The 15,224-nt window shown below is 30.9% G+C and overlaps 1 protein-coding gene across 3 annotated transcripts in view; it reads right to left on the bottom strand.

The window, feature by feature from the left end:
* Positions 1-15,224, bottom strand: part of LOC148628379 (regulator of nonsense transcripts 2-like) — a 33,160-nt gene that overhangs the window by 16,301 nt on the left and 1,635 nt on the right. For 2 of the 3 annotated variants that reach the window (XM_088586372.1, XM_088586379.1), the window contains 19 exons: positions 13,360-14,761; positions 12,628-12,811; positions 11,566-11,610; positions 11,092-11,176; positions 10,762-10,838; positions 10,398-10,478; positions 9,932-10,081; positions 9,741-9,764; positions 8,779-8,996; positions 8,188-8,230; positions 6,245-6,469; positions 5,745-5,784; positions 5,400-5,458; positions 4,732-4,824; positions 4,345-4,405; positions 2,640-2,774; positions 2,216-2,310; positions 1,759-1,844; positions 102-210 (listed from right to left, as the gene is read on the bottom strand). In XM_088586372.1, the coding sequence (XP_088442498.1) occupies positions 102-210; positions 1,759-1,844; positions 2,216-2,310; positions 2,640-2,774; positions 4,345-4,405; positions 4,732-4,824; positions 5,400-5,458; positions 5,745-5,784; positions 6,245-6,469; positions 8,188-8,230; positions 8,779-8,996; positions 9,741-9,764; positions 9,932-10,081; positions 10,398-10,478; positions 10,762-10,838; positions 11,092-11,176; positions 11,566-11,610; positions 12,628-12,811; positions 13,360-14,744 (3,195 nt within the window). In that variant the 5' untranslated portion in view covers positions 14,745-14,761. The remainder of the gene's footprint in view (positions 1-101; positions 211-1,758; positions 1,845-2,215; positions 2,311-2,639; positions 2,775-4,344; positions 4,406-4,731; positions 4,825-5,399; positions 5,459-5,744; positions 5,785-6,244; positions 6,470-8,187; positions 8,231-8,778; positions 8,997-9,740; positions 9,765-9,931; positions 10,082-10,397; positions 10,479-10,761; positions 10,839-11,091; positions 11,177-11,565; positions 11,611-12,627; positions 12,812-13,359; positions 14,762-15,224) is intronic. The other variant, XM_088586387.1, reaches the window with a different exon arrangement.

Genomic DNA, 15,224 nt, shown 5'->3' with positions numbered 1-15,224 from the left:
ACAATAATGTAAGTTTCATTAGAATTTTCAGTGTAAATGGAACCATAATATTTTTTTTAAATTACAGCAGAATAAATTGATCTCCATTTACCAATACTTACATGCCACCTGAAGTCTCCTTTGAGCAGCTGAACTAAATCATTGGCTAAATCTGGCATGCAAGGATACAAAGTTGCCACCATTCTTGAGTAAAATGGTAGAAGGTCATACCTATAAAAAATAAGAAAGAAATATAGTAAAACATAAAATATGCTTCAAATTGTATTAATGCAATACAGTGGATTCCGCTTAATTGCATAGCCTATTTGCCAGTAAAAATTATGCAAATAACCGGGCTATTCTTATAACCAAAATTACGATTTTACCGGAAGTGTGAGTTTAGGTAAGACGACAATACTGTGGATCAACCAGGGATATCACTGTTCAACATTTCTGATCTGGTATTTAATTGTTATAGACCTTCTCATTGTATTGTTCTTTTATCAATAAATAATAATATATATTGTGTTTGTCTTGTTTATTGACCTACTTTACGTTGTGTGTATTTATAAGTAAAACCACCTGTTTCTCATCTATAAATAGTCAAGTAATTTCCTGACCTTTCTACGAAAGAAAATCCCATATTTCATATTTCAGCCAGGATTCAGTGTAATATTCATCAATGTTTGCAGTTTGTGGGCTTTTGAAATGGTCTGTGTGTTTTTATTCCTCTGTTCATTGTACACTGATAGTTGTGTATTATACGCGTCATTGACCTCGATATATTCCTATGAAGTGTGAATAGTATGGGGCACCTTAGGGTAGTTGATTTCATTAGACATTGTACTGAATGAATTACTTTTAATTTTCGTATGATATTTATGCCTAGTAACCCAAGCTCACTCAAAACTGTTCAGCTCATTAAAGAAAATTAAATTTACATTGATAATCATTTGTAGTCGGAAGAATTTAAATAGGGACAAAAAATACCCCAAGCTGAACCTCAAGCCGCATCATAAGGTGATGTTCGGCATGTCATCAGAAGTCATTGTTCACCTAGGTGCTTGTTTATTTTAATGTAATTAGAAATCATTTATATTGTCTTTCATGTCCATTTTTTTTTTAATCCATTATTAACACCTCCTGATTGATGATAATCTAGTTTTTACAACAATAAATATGATTGACATATTTATGACCCGAAGGCTTAAAATAGAATTTGGGAAAACCTGTCTTTACCTGGACGAGGCAAAATTCTCTATGCAATAAACCGAAATGCACCTCCAAGGCCTATGCAAATAAGCAATTTTTTCCCTAATAGAATAATAGGAAATGGTTTTGTGCAGGAGAAAATTATGCTAATAATCGAAATATGCAATAAAGCGATATGCGATTAAGTGGAGTCGACTGTATAAGATACCATCCTAAACACAAGCCTGAAAAAAATAATTATCAGTAACTTTGGCAAAGCCATCAGATTTCTACATGATGATAATTCAATGACAGATTGTGAAGCTAGACATATCAGGATACACACTATTATACATAAATGGTTTACCATACCTACTTTGTTTTTAGACTTACTTCTGTGAGTACTAACTATAAAGGTTATAAAAAAAATTATAAATTAAAAAGAACATTATACTTTTTCTGATACCAGCTGTATCAGATAAGCTCATTGAATGAGCCCACATTTTCATACAGTGCCTGAACTGTTTAACAGCACTTGTGAAATAAATCATTTCATTGGTTCACAATTACTGTACACAATGTCAATACCTTGTTCTGTGAACTGTAAACAGTGACTTCACCAGTTTCTTCCTATTAACTTTAGTGTTGAAGTTCATACAAAACTCAATTCCTGCCTGGAAAACACAAAATAAAAAAAAATAAAGTCTTTCTAATCAGGAGATTTTTATACCTGAATTAACTACACACTTCATCTTTAAATGGAAGAAACAGTTGATTTCCTGTATGATTTATTAATAAATCATTTACATAGTGAATGTATGAAATTAACATGTAAAAATGCCACACAGATATTTTTATTTTATTTGTTTTGTTGTTTTTCATCATTTTTGATTGTATACATAATTGGTTAGGTATAAAAGTGTAATAAAGCTGATTCCAAAATGATAAAAAAACTTTGTTGGTTTAATAAAATTTTGGAATCCATAACACCATGACTACAATAACAAGTTAAGACATGAAAGTGATTCCCTAATTAACTTCTTACTTTATCTATGAGCTCTCTATTGACACAATTAGGTAATGATTGAACATAAGCATCAAACTGCATCTTCATTAAACTCCCAGTGTCTGTGTCATCATCTAAAAATAGAGATTGATGCCATCAAAATGTGTATAAGCTCAGACAGGTAACAAAAATCAATTGAAAACATGAATGAATGCAAGTAAGAGGTACATCTGTGTATGAAAACAACCAGAACAAATTATTTCAATGTTCAATAAAAAACATTTAGTTTATTTCTATAATCTAACCAGAACTGAATGGGGTTGCATGCATTCCAATGAATTATTTAAATAGTTTATAGATTAAAACACTTGATACATAATTAGCTTTATTAAAAATCATTTCAGGGACTATCTTTAAACCATATCACTCTTCAGAGTTTAAATAAAATGAATGTAAAACTGACCATCACCCTCCTGGAGTAGAATATCTTCAGCTGATTCCTCCTTTAAATCAGTTTCCTCTTTACTCTCTACTTCAGCAATTTGTTGCTCAGTTTCCATCTCCCTTTCAACATCTTCCACTTTCAGATCATCTTCATCTAATCATAATAAATACATAACATACTTCAACACTGCACAAAAAAACCACTACTACTTCCAAATCCTGTTCATGCATGCAACAATATTGAACACTTTGTTTATTAGTAATTATTCCTACTTAAACATTACCATTCATTCTGAATAATAACATAGTATCAACAACTTTAAAGACCATTTGTTTAAAAATCTTGGCAGAAAAATTCCCATCCAAGACTGGTGATACTTGATTCCACCAAAAGTCAAGTGTGTAAAGTGATACTTAGTAATGATGTCAAAAATACCTTTTTTTGTTATGATATCACTACTTACAACTATTTTTACCTTTACAACATCAGTGGTATTTACTACAAACTTTAAAATCAGTGCTTACTTTGGAGGATAAATGAAATGAAAATTATATGAACTAAATTGCTACAATCAATTGACCTAAAAGTGCATAAATTTTTATAATCATTTCATATGTCATGGATACACATGCATTTCCTCAATGTAGACTCAAACTGACAAACTAAAGCATGGCAAAACTCAATTTCTTTGAACATATAAGTACAATTTCTCAGTTACTAACATGATTGTAACGATATAAGAGTCATCAAGGGAACCAAAATTATAGCGGTAAACAAAAGAATGTAATCCAGAGACAAAGACCAAACATGGAAAACAGACAAACACACCAAAGAACATAAAGTAAATAAAATCATACATACAGAGTAACAAAAGCAAATGAGCAACTCGGATTCCACTAAAAACTGGGAGCATGGACAAGGCGTATCGGTAGAGTAAGCATCCTCTGCTTTCCTTTACCATCGATTTCTAAGTATAGATTAAGATATGAGGCTGACTTCACAGTGTCTGCAGTATTCTTTATCTCAAGTTCCTTGTGGTAATGTGAAGTATCAAATCCCCAAAATTAGGATTGTTTAAAGATAATACTTCATCTATATAGCGGTAACTACATTAAAGAATCTGGCTAAACAATATTCTTTCTTCTGATCAGATCAGCTATAAAGTCAGCCTCATAAGAGTGAAGGAAAGGGTCAGCAAGTAGAGGAGCACAATTTGTTCCCATTGGAAAGGCGGCCGTTTTTTAAAAAACTGTGTCCACCACACAGGACAAAAATGTTGTAGATTAAAAATTCCAGCATTTTGTAAATACATTTGTATTTTCTTCTGTATATTTGGAAGATGATTTGGAATTATTTCTTACAAAGTAGGAGGAATCTCTACCAAGAACTATATATTTGTATCTAGGTGTACCATCTTTTTTGAAAAAAAAAAAAAAAACAATGATGTATAATGTTTTTTAAGTCGGGATTTTAACTGAGTATGGTGAATAGAAGTATACAGTGTTGAAAAATCATATACTTTAATGCTATTATATTCTGATTATAGTCTTGAACTGATTTTCTCCAAAACATCTTTCAAATTTTTCAGGATCCACACTGAATTAATACCACTGCGGGAGTAACAAGTGTTGTGGTAGGACTGCAGACCCTCTTTAACAGCTGTGAGTATAGAAGTTAAAAGTTTTGCACACCGCTTATAAAACAACAGATATATTTGTATTACCAATAGTATCTTCCTCTGTTTTATCTTTAGAGGTGCCTTGCTCACTGTCTTTAAAACAAATCTAAAATAGAAAACTACTGTATTCATAAATATTTAATCAAAATAGCAAGTAAATTTTGGGCCCAACAATTATAATCATTAAATCCCTTCAGTGTATTTTTTTCATAAGATAATCTTATAGATACACATGAATTTGGTGAAATCAAAACTTGATCCAAAACAATATTATCACTTTTAAAGTACCAAATTTACACAATTTAACAACACTATTTTTCCCACTGCTCCATTAAATTTGAAAAAAAAATCGTCCATAATTTTTTCCACTACTATAATTATAAACCTAAATCTCTACATCAGGCCAAAGTCTAAAATAGTTACTGTACTTACTCCTGGAATAAAGGCTTTTAAGTCTGGTAAATTCTCATAGAACACTCTGGAATCCTCATCCTCAAACAAATTAGCATCACCAACATACTGAAACTGTACAATAACAGTCATTAGAAATAAAGAATCTGTAAAAGTGTAAGACAGAAAAATCTCAGACATCTGAGTAAAGATTTCAAGCTCTCTGGAACAATTTTGCTATACTGTGCTAATGTAAAACATCAGAACTGAACTACCATGAAATGAATTTACAGGTAGACACAAAAATCAGTTACTCTTGCTAGTTGTCCAACTAAAACCAATTTATCAAGGTGTGACACTTCTGAGCAAATAGAAAGGACTTATAAGATAATTATCTGAACCCATAAGATATGGACATGAATTTAAGGACATTTGAACACATTTTGAAATCAACAATGGATATTTGAGCACCGTGACATTTTTGTGTCCTTTTCCTTGCATACAAACAAATGTTATTTTCCTTTTTTACCACAGGAAGATGGAAGTAGGATTTTACACAATATTAGCATCAAATTTATAAACAATTTGCTTGTGCTTTTTATTTTCATTTTAAATGTCGAAGTGCCCATTCTTCAAGATGATTGCCATCAATTAAGAGAAAACCAAATCTGTTCCCGGAAGGTGGTATCGGTTGAACACAATTAACTTACCTCAGCATCTTTCTCAGGATGATAAATATCAAAACCACCTTCATCATCTCTTTTAACATCTGTTAAAAAACCGAAAAAATATACTTGATTAAGTAACAATTTGAGAACTTACTTCTACGAATTTATCTATTTGGTCATCCTAGATAACATACCGGTACTTGGCAATAAAAGAAGAAAACAGTTGAAATGTAACAAACATGTAGGTACATGTAAAACTCTTCATTGTCACAGAGTAACTAGCCTGACAGCTCAATTTAAAGATTCATTATTTAAAAAGGAGTTACAAAGAATACTGAATTATTTTTTTAAGTTTCAGACACTTCACTTTTGAGTGAAAACCCTTACCTTCCTCAGGTAGGTCTGGTAAATCTTCATCAAGCAAATCCTGTGATATATCAACATAATCATTTTTATCAGAATATCAGCAAAAAATAATATTGAAGTGTAAGAAATACTGCAATATATTTTATGTCTTTCATGGCTTAAAGAGCTAAACAAGGGTATATAGAATTATTTGATTTAAAAACTTTGAAAACTTAACTGTCTAAAAGTACTTTGAAAGAAATTTGATTTTCCTTGAGATTCATGTGTGGTGGAATTTTGTTACATTGAGGGATTTGACAGGAAAATTCAATTCAGTTTGAATGAATTTGAAACGAAAGTAAAAAAAAAAAAAAAAAGAAAAAAAACATCTTAGACGGTATATTAAAATTTCAAATATAGTTAATTGCTAGTTCTAATGTACTTTCTCTTGTAAACAAATATGGTTAATCATAGTACTTGGTGATAGATTCGGTAACCAATATAGTAAAATCTGGCGTGTAACATAGTACATAGTTACTTACAGCAAACACTGAAGAATTCGAAAATAGTTTTTGGTATCCAGTAAGAATAGTTTCATAATGTTCTTTTCTCTCCTGGCTTATCTCCCCTTTAGTATGTAAAATTTTCCTATTTTGTCTTTCTACTGACTTCAGTTCTTTGTGGTCTTTTAACAAATGTTTACAAAGGGATTGATAATATTCTCCAAATAAATTCCTGCATGCCTTTTGTCTCTCAGGTGTCAGCATCTATATAAATTGTAAATAAAGAAAACAAAATAAAACAATATGATAACAAACAGGGATGATTTCATGAGCTACACAAACAAAGCGGAAATTGGCAAAATCCTAAGTAAATATACAGTAAAACAAGTACTATCCTTCAAAAAAGATAGCCGATGCAGTAAAATTTGTTCTTTTTATTTATATTTTTCTATATGTCATTCAGAAATAACACATGACACGCAATTTCAAATTTTCGATATAGTTTTTTTGGAATGCCCCTTAGTTATCAGTATTTGACCAATTGGGAAACAGAACTGGACAATAAGTCAAGGCTGACACTTTGCTGAAAAAAAATATTGACTTATAGTCTGGAAAATATGGTACATATGATACCCAACCTACTATAAAATTACATCAAAATCCCTTGAGTGCTTTCGGAAGAGTAGCGATTACAAAGTTTAAACATGTAAAACCTTTATTTGGATTAGCTCCCTTAGGAGACCTCTGACAGTTTTCATATTCCTTCAGGAGGAATGTGCTTACAAGAAATGTGGACAGACAGATGGACAGATAGTGATTCCTATATCAGTGAAAACGAAATATCGTCGGACAAGTCCGGTTAAACGACTGCCGGTCCGGTAAATTTTTATTTAATTCTGGTCCGAATGTCTAGTGTCTTTTCTGGCGGCAGTTTTGGAAGTTACGTTACTTTTTTTCGATTTCCATTAAACAAATCTCTGACAATCAGTCCCTCTATACTGTGTTCTCTTAAAACGAAGCTTTAAAACAAAGCTCAAGAATCGATCTACTTTCCAAGGAAGGCATGGCATCCACAACAACAATCACCTAACTTGATTCAGCGGGAAATTATATGGATGTCACCGGAATCGTCCAAGAAGTTACAAGAAATTTTTTGTAAACAAATATGATTACGAATGAACTCTTGTATAGAATTTTCTCATCAAAAGAGATAACTTTGATCAAATTAGATAAGCCGCTTCAGTCAGGAATTCTTTGGTGGAATGGATACCAACGGCTGGCATTATTTAACCATAAATAGGTAACATTTTGTTTTAAGAGAGTGTACAGTAAAAGAGGAAGTCAAACTTTAAAATAAATCAGCACATCACAATTAAATAAGCTATAAACAATTCTTCTTTACTGTTAATAAAGTTTTCTGATTCATTGACAGCTGAATTAGAAATTGTGACCTCCATTATTAGAATACAAAAAAGTAAATTCTCAATTTCTTAATTTTTTTTAATTCACTAGATTCATTTTTTTGTTATTGTATTTATGAATTTTATTTCTTTTTTTAGATGATTCTGGTGCTTTGCAGAGGCCGAAGATTTAGAAGCCCTCAATTTAATTCCTACAGGCGATGATAATGACGAATTCACAGCATAAAATAATGGGAGGAGATATTCTTTATTTCAGAAAGAACTAAGACATAAAATAATGGGAGGAGATATTCTTTATTTCCAGAAAAAACTGAGACATATCTTAATAAATTATTTTAAAATCATTTCTTTATTTCATCTTCAGAAGCCACATCTGTTTGTTCACGCACGAATTATGTTACATGTATAGTAATATAACCTCAATTTTTTTCGGTCTGGTAAAAGATGGTTAGGTCAGGTAAAGTTTCTTTAATTACCAGACCGAATGCCCTGTACAAAAGTGTATACCTCGTGTTCACACGAAATAACAAAAGAACATTCAAAATGGTAATAAATACTTACACAGCTTTTAGGAATGGTCTCTCCGTGCTTTTCTGCCAATAATCTATATATATATAAAAAAAAAAAAACCAACATGATACAATTTTTATTCCAAAAACCTTGTGTTAGATAATATGAAATTGAGACTATAGTGACTAAAAAGTAATCAATAAACTTCTATAAAATCTTCAATTCAGACTTTGAAGATTTTAACCATCTTTTAAAAAGTATACTACTTACACACATTTAATCATTATGTTTGTTATCATCATAAATGGTTCTGTCAAACTGATAGAAATTGCAATTTCTCTACATTATTACTGATATTGTTATAAAAAGAAACGGCAGCAGGTCCATACAGGTAAAATAAGGATTTGAGTAGTGATATGATAGTCAATTCAACATACATATAGCCTATGTCATGTTTCAAAGAAAACAAATCAAAATATGAGAGTTTTATGTTTCAAGAGATAATTTCCACCCTTACTCCCTGGGATAGTAAGTTCAAAGAACAATTTTTTTAAACAGCAACACATTTTGTACCTCACAGAATAAAAGTCTTAATAATATTCTAAACTGCATACAAGAAATATGAACATCCAGTTGCTTTACCTGAATTTCCTGGGAACTAAGCCTGCATAATCGTCACCACAATGTTTACAGAAGCTGGTTACTATTGACAAGTTGTTATGTTCATCTTTGTCACTATTCATCAGGAGTCCCAATTGACTGGCTAACAAACCAAGTCCTTCTCTCTGTTTGATTACACCTACTGATACCAGCTCAGCAAAAAATCTCAGATCAACCCTATATTTACTAGGATTGCTGATCTACAAAAACAAGTTCCAGTGACCATATTAAGGTAAAAGATTAAAGAAATTTGTATTTTTTTACAATTTGATAAAAAATTGTTAACAGATCCCCTGCCAATAGCTTTTGTACCCCACTAAATTTCCAAGTAGTATCTTCAACCACTATGCCCAATACATGTGACAAGTAAAAAATAATACTGGCTTGTAAATTTCTAGAAATATATTAGGTTACTTATCGTATTTTAAAGTGCACAGTCTGAGATTAAAAATTCGAATTTACTTGCCCAACTGTACATCTATTTCATGATTTATTTCATTATAATATTTAAACGCTTGCCATAGCAATATAATTCTCAAGCCTTCTTCAAGAAGCAATAACATATTCTAACAGTAAACACTACTTATGACCATTTTATCATTTTTTTTTTAAATTTGTGACATTAGAGCAAATCAAATCACTCATACAGTAGTTCATCGGAATCACTAGTAACCAATAACATTTCATTTCTGTAAAAACAAATAATGTATCAGTGACTTTGTCACACACCCCACCACAGTAGTAGGGTTTTTGATAGAAATCTAATTGTTTGCACATTTAAAAATATTCAAGTCCTGAGTAAATTGTACCATTTGAGAAACTTGCCCAAGGAATAAAAAAAAATACTACAAGAGGAGACAACCTGAATGTAATGGTAATTCCTTAAGAAACAAACAAAAAAAACAGTACAACTGAAAATAAAACAAAACAAACAACTGACTTACTTTTCCTCTAGATCCAAACACAATCTGTTAATGCAAATGTACACACATGAAAGGAAATTGAAAAAAATGTCTCGCAATTGATTAGAATGATTTTAACATTTTAAAGTCATTTTGAACTTAGCTTTTTATGGTTAATTATTCCTTTTTTGTTTATTTTTATACATATATAAGTAATAACAAGACTATCTTACTTTTTCATCCTTCTTGTGAAGTAAGTATTTTTGCCAGTTATCCATCAGTGCCGCAGAGAATTCTGAATACCTTTGATACATCAGACTACATATCAGTACTGCACATGGGATATCAGACATCTTTAACTTGGCATCAGTAATAGCTGCAGCCTTACAATCAATATTGAAAAAATTAAACACTCCAATGGGTTGAGAAAAATAATACATAACTTTTGCAAAATAGTTTCTTTTTTAAACAAGCAGCTACTGGACCTACTTTCACATTAGTGATGCGGGTAAATAATGAGTAAAAAATTATCTGATGTGAGTATTAAAAAACATTTGAAAAAAAAAATATCAGAATTTTGCAGAACAATTAAAAGAACATGATTTACATGTGAAAGAAATTAAAAATGAACCAAAAGTTTTAGTTAAAATTTAGTTCAAAATTTATTTAGAAAATTAAATAAAAAATGTTCATACTTACAACTTCACCAACATATTTCGTCAAATTAAGGGATTCAAAGTCTTTAACCAAACTGTCCTTCTGATTCTCTGTGAGACTTCTCTTTAATAGAAATTAATTTTTTTTATGACTTAAGAGAGTATTCCATATGACACAAGTTTAAATAAGATACACGTAGTCAAACAAGATGTAGTTTGCAACGGAAGAAATTTTGTTTCATACACATTGAAACATTACATTTTACACATGTACAAGAACTATCCTAGTGAGAGTTTATTTTTCTTTCATAACAGAAATCATTTCATTTGTTCAAAAGATCTAACATGTTGTACATGAATTGCTATAGAAAAATTCATAAAATAATAGAAGTTCAGCGTTTACCTACCAATTTTTTGACAAAAGCTGTATTCTTCCTTAAATTAGAATCAAGTTTTCTATAGAATAACTCATCTGGTCTATTATCTGAAAATACACAATACACAATTAAAATTTTTTTATTGAATTGTAAAAAATCATTGAGTATTCGGACAATAATTTAAAAGTGAAAAATTACTGAAGTTAGAAATTATTGATCTCTGTTTATGATATATGCATAAATGTTTTCATGGAAATATTTAGCCTGTTTAGTCAGTCTCATATTTAAATTTCAATTTACAATGACAAGTTACTCTGAACTCTACCCTTAATGTTCTGTTTTTTACTTCAATCAACAAACCTCCAAAAGAAGAGTTTTTCTCTCTCAAGTTATCCTTCATATCCTGTTTCTCCTTTACTTCCTTCATAAATTCATCAATACTTTTCTGTTAAGATAAATGAAGATATTAAAGAGTATTAACAAAACTATAAGTGGCATCAATGTCCTTTACTTCAAAAATATATAGTAAGAGACCAAAACAAGATAAGTGCATATCTTTTTGATATACAGAAAAGATACTGACAATTAAACAGGAATGACATTCCTCATACTTAACCAACATTACCCCACTCTGAAACATTATTCTGACTGAAATTGAGAAGTCTATGGTATGTTCCTTTTTTGTAAGCTTAAGAGAATAAAAATTGAGTGAGTGAGAGATAAGCTAAGATACCTAAAAGATTTCTTTCAGCTTTTATCATTCCTATTATCTATTTACCAGAGCATTCCTAAAAATAAAATATAAAGATGTGCTTGAGATCCTTATTAATATACCTTTTCTTCCTCTAGTAATTTCTTAGCATCTTCCTCTTCTTTTCTCTACAAATGACAAACATAATAATGTATTAGGAGTAATGCTTGAAAATAAACATTGTACAACAGATGGCAACAATGCAAGGCTATAGAGAACGCAATAAACACAATACAGTGAAACTTCTCCAAACCAGACCCTCAGAAAACCAGTCTTCCCTTCAAACTAGCCATTTTTAAAAGTCCCCGCCGATATACCTTCAAACCTGTGTGTTTTGTCTTCAATAGACCAGCCAACCCTTAAAACCATACATAATATTATGTAATTAATAATTCATTCACTGTCCGTCTGATTTCATCAGTGGACAGATGATAATTGAAGGGGAAAGTAGTTTAAACAACAAAATTAATCCAGACATTACATTTTGTCACTGGTTGGCTATCAGTTGGTGTGTACACACGTCAGACAACCGGGTTCATTCAATAGTATTACCTTTACGATCTAACTGTCAATTAATGTGACCTGTACCCAAGCGAAAACAACAAAGGGTGAAATTATTAGACTTTGTTGATAGATAATTTACGAAAATAATACAAATAATTAATTACCATCAATAGCCCTTTGATCTTTAATACACATTCTTTCAAAACCATGAACATTATTTTGCCCGCAGTACCGTTTGTAAAGTCAAATCATTTACAAATGATGCATGCTTTGAAATGTAAGGCCAAAAGTTTTGAATTGGCATTAAACATGTCTTGACCAAAAAACTGACAAGGTGTAGGGTTATAGAACACATTAATGGAAACAGCTCTTAGAATCCATTGCTGTTTTTCACAAAACCGGCCACCCCTAAAAACCAGCCATTTTTTCTTGTCCCAGTACTGGCCGGTTTGGAGAAGTTTCACTGTATACACGACAATGATTTTCAAGGTTTACTGACATTAGAAACTTTACAAATCGGGAAAAAAAGTATTTGTTGTATTGTTCATAGCATTTCAAACTGAACATTCATTTCCATTTTCCTACTTTCAAACATACTACTACGATATTCTAGAATAAAATATATATCAACTTCTAACAACCTTCTTTTCTTCTATTTTTCTCAATTCTTCTACTTCCTTCTTCTTTGCTTCTTCTATCTTTTTTTCCTCTTGTTCTGCTGCTTGTCTTTTTTCATCTTCTTCCTTTTGCCACTGAGCTTCTAAATCTGAGGCTGATTTTACATTTTTAGATTTCATATCTGGTATGGAAGTAGCTTTTTTACCACTGAAAATATATATACATGTACATATACATGTAATAAATATTAGTTTTCTTAAGCAGTTTTGTAAAACTATTATACCAAGTACAATAATTCTTTGGTGAATATCAGTATAAAAAAATATAAACACAAGTGTTGTAGAAAGAACTAATAATTAACATTGGCAAGAATTTTTTTTTTCATTCAGGGGTTTTGATAAAACTTAAAGATCCTGCATACCTATTTATATTGATTTAATCTTTTGGGTTATGTACATCTGTTGTTGATGTGGAGTGTATGTGTATGTACATCAAGATTTCAAATCAATACAATTGCCAACCTTCAATGTACATATACAAAAAAAATGCTTAAATTTATGTGCTGTATCATACAATTATCCTTTTTCACTTACTTCATGTACTTATGCATTGAACATTAGTGTAACATTAAAATGAAATTTCAATACAAAATTCCATAAGATTTTCAGATTAAAAAATTATCAGTGTCATGTTCAGAATAAAAAAATCTTTACCTTAAAAGAAATTATAAAATTTATCCAGAAAATATGACTCACTTAGGCTTTACATCACCACTTCCTTTCTTGTCATCTTTCTTTTTTTCTTTCTCTTCTAACCTTTTTGCTTTCTCATCACGATAATTTCTTTCTCTGTCTCTTCTATCTGAATATCTTTTTGAATCTTTTTCATCTGGTCGTTTTGATAATTTTTCATCTTTTTTCTTTGTTTCAAAATTCTCCGACTTCCCATCCCCTTTTGCATTGTTACTGCTACTGCTGTCAAATTTACCCCTCTGAGGATCCTGCTTAACACTTTTATTTCCAGATGGAGATTCTTTCATGCCTGAGGAACTAACAGACTTTTTAGAAGAACCAGTAAATTTGTCCTTCTTTTCAAATCTTTTACCCTGTGACTCTTCATGAGAACTTTTTCTAGGAGGATCACTTTTCTTAGCAGTCAGGTCTTTATCACTTCCTTTTTTGTCCTTATCTTTATCTCTTTCAACCTTATCAACAGGTTTGGGTTTCTTATTGTCCGTAGAACTTTTCTGTTTCATAGAAGATTCTACCTTTTTCTCTTCTACATTTTTAGTCCCAGCTTTTTCAGGGTTATCTTTGGGGTCATTTATATTTTTCTTTGAATTGTCAATTTGCTTTTGAGTGTTACTAACATCTATCTTTCCACTTTCAACTTGCTCTGTTTCTCTTTCATCACCTTCACTTTGCGTGTCTGTCTTAGGTGTGACATCACAAGCATTGCTTTTCAACTCTTCATCACATAATAAATCTGACTTCATTTCATTTTGGTTTTGTCTGTTGACATCAACTTCATCAACTTCAGCAGTTCTATTACTAGAATCTTTGTCAATTTCAGTTTCATCAAGATCTTTACTTATGACCTCCAATGCTTTAGATTCTTTATTGGTATTTACTCCATCTATATTACTGCTTTCATTTTCCATATGAAAATTATTTTGTGAACAGTCTTTGGAAGCATTTCTCATCTCTATATTTACTTCTGATGCATTGTTTTCAGGTACTTTTGAGCAAGTGGAACAGCCTGCTTCATTACTACTGCTTTGATTAGTGAATGGTTCAGCAAAGTTTGCTCCAATAACTTCATTGCTTACTTTATCATTAATACATATATCAGTAGTTTTACTTTCCTTCAGGGTTTGATCACCTGGACAGTTACTAGATACAGTTTCTTCATTTTGCTCTCCAAACTTTACATTTCTTCCAATGTCTGTTGTCTTATCTGCCAAATCTTTTCCAATGCTTTCAGAATCTTTTACGTCACTAATACTGTTGCTTTCAGGAGATTGTTCATGAATATAATTTCCTGCTACAGAGATGAGTTCATGAGGTATACTAACACCAGTGTTTACTGTTGGGTCATCAAGCGCATCAACTGAGCTGCCTTCATCTTCTTGGTCACTCATTTTTTCATATCATACAACTGAAATGTAAGATTATGTTAATATTTGCACATGCATGCTTCCATTTTCTGATAGTTTTTAAAATTATGAGAATTTTATGTAGACTTTGATGTATATTGATTTCATTTGAAATAAATTTGACTGTATGTTCAGGGACATACAATATTGTAATAGACTTTTCAAAACCTTTTATTAATTTAGCAATTTACCCTATTTCCGGGACAACCTATTTCCAGTGCAATTACCAATTTGGATTTATGTAACAAGGAACAAGGACCTTCATGTGTAGATCATAAATCAAGGTCAGGTCATGTGGTATTTACTTACTTATTCAGATCAGCTCAACATTCCATACATGTATATGGTAATTTTTTTTTTTAATTTGCCATTGTGTTTTACTGTACACCTTAAAATTATTGTATGCATACATGCAAAATTAGATTCATTTTTTTAATATTCATTTTCATCCTTCAATAAAATAAA

This window comes from Perna viridis, chromosome 1, assembly GCF_037379345.1.
Source record: "Perna viridis isolate PV_CMFRI_1.1 ecotype Kerala chromosome 1, ASM3737934v1, whole genome shotgun sequence".
Classification (NCBI taxonomy): Eukaryota; Metazoa; Mollusca; class Bivalvia; order Mytilida; family Mytilidae; genus Perna; species Perna viridis.
The sequence above is the reverse complement of the archived record's forward strand: the minus strand, read 5'-3'. Positions and strand labels throughout refer to the sequence as shown.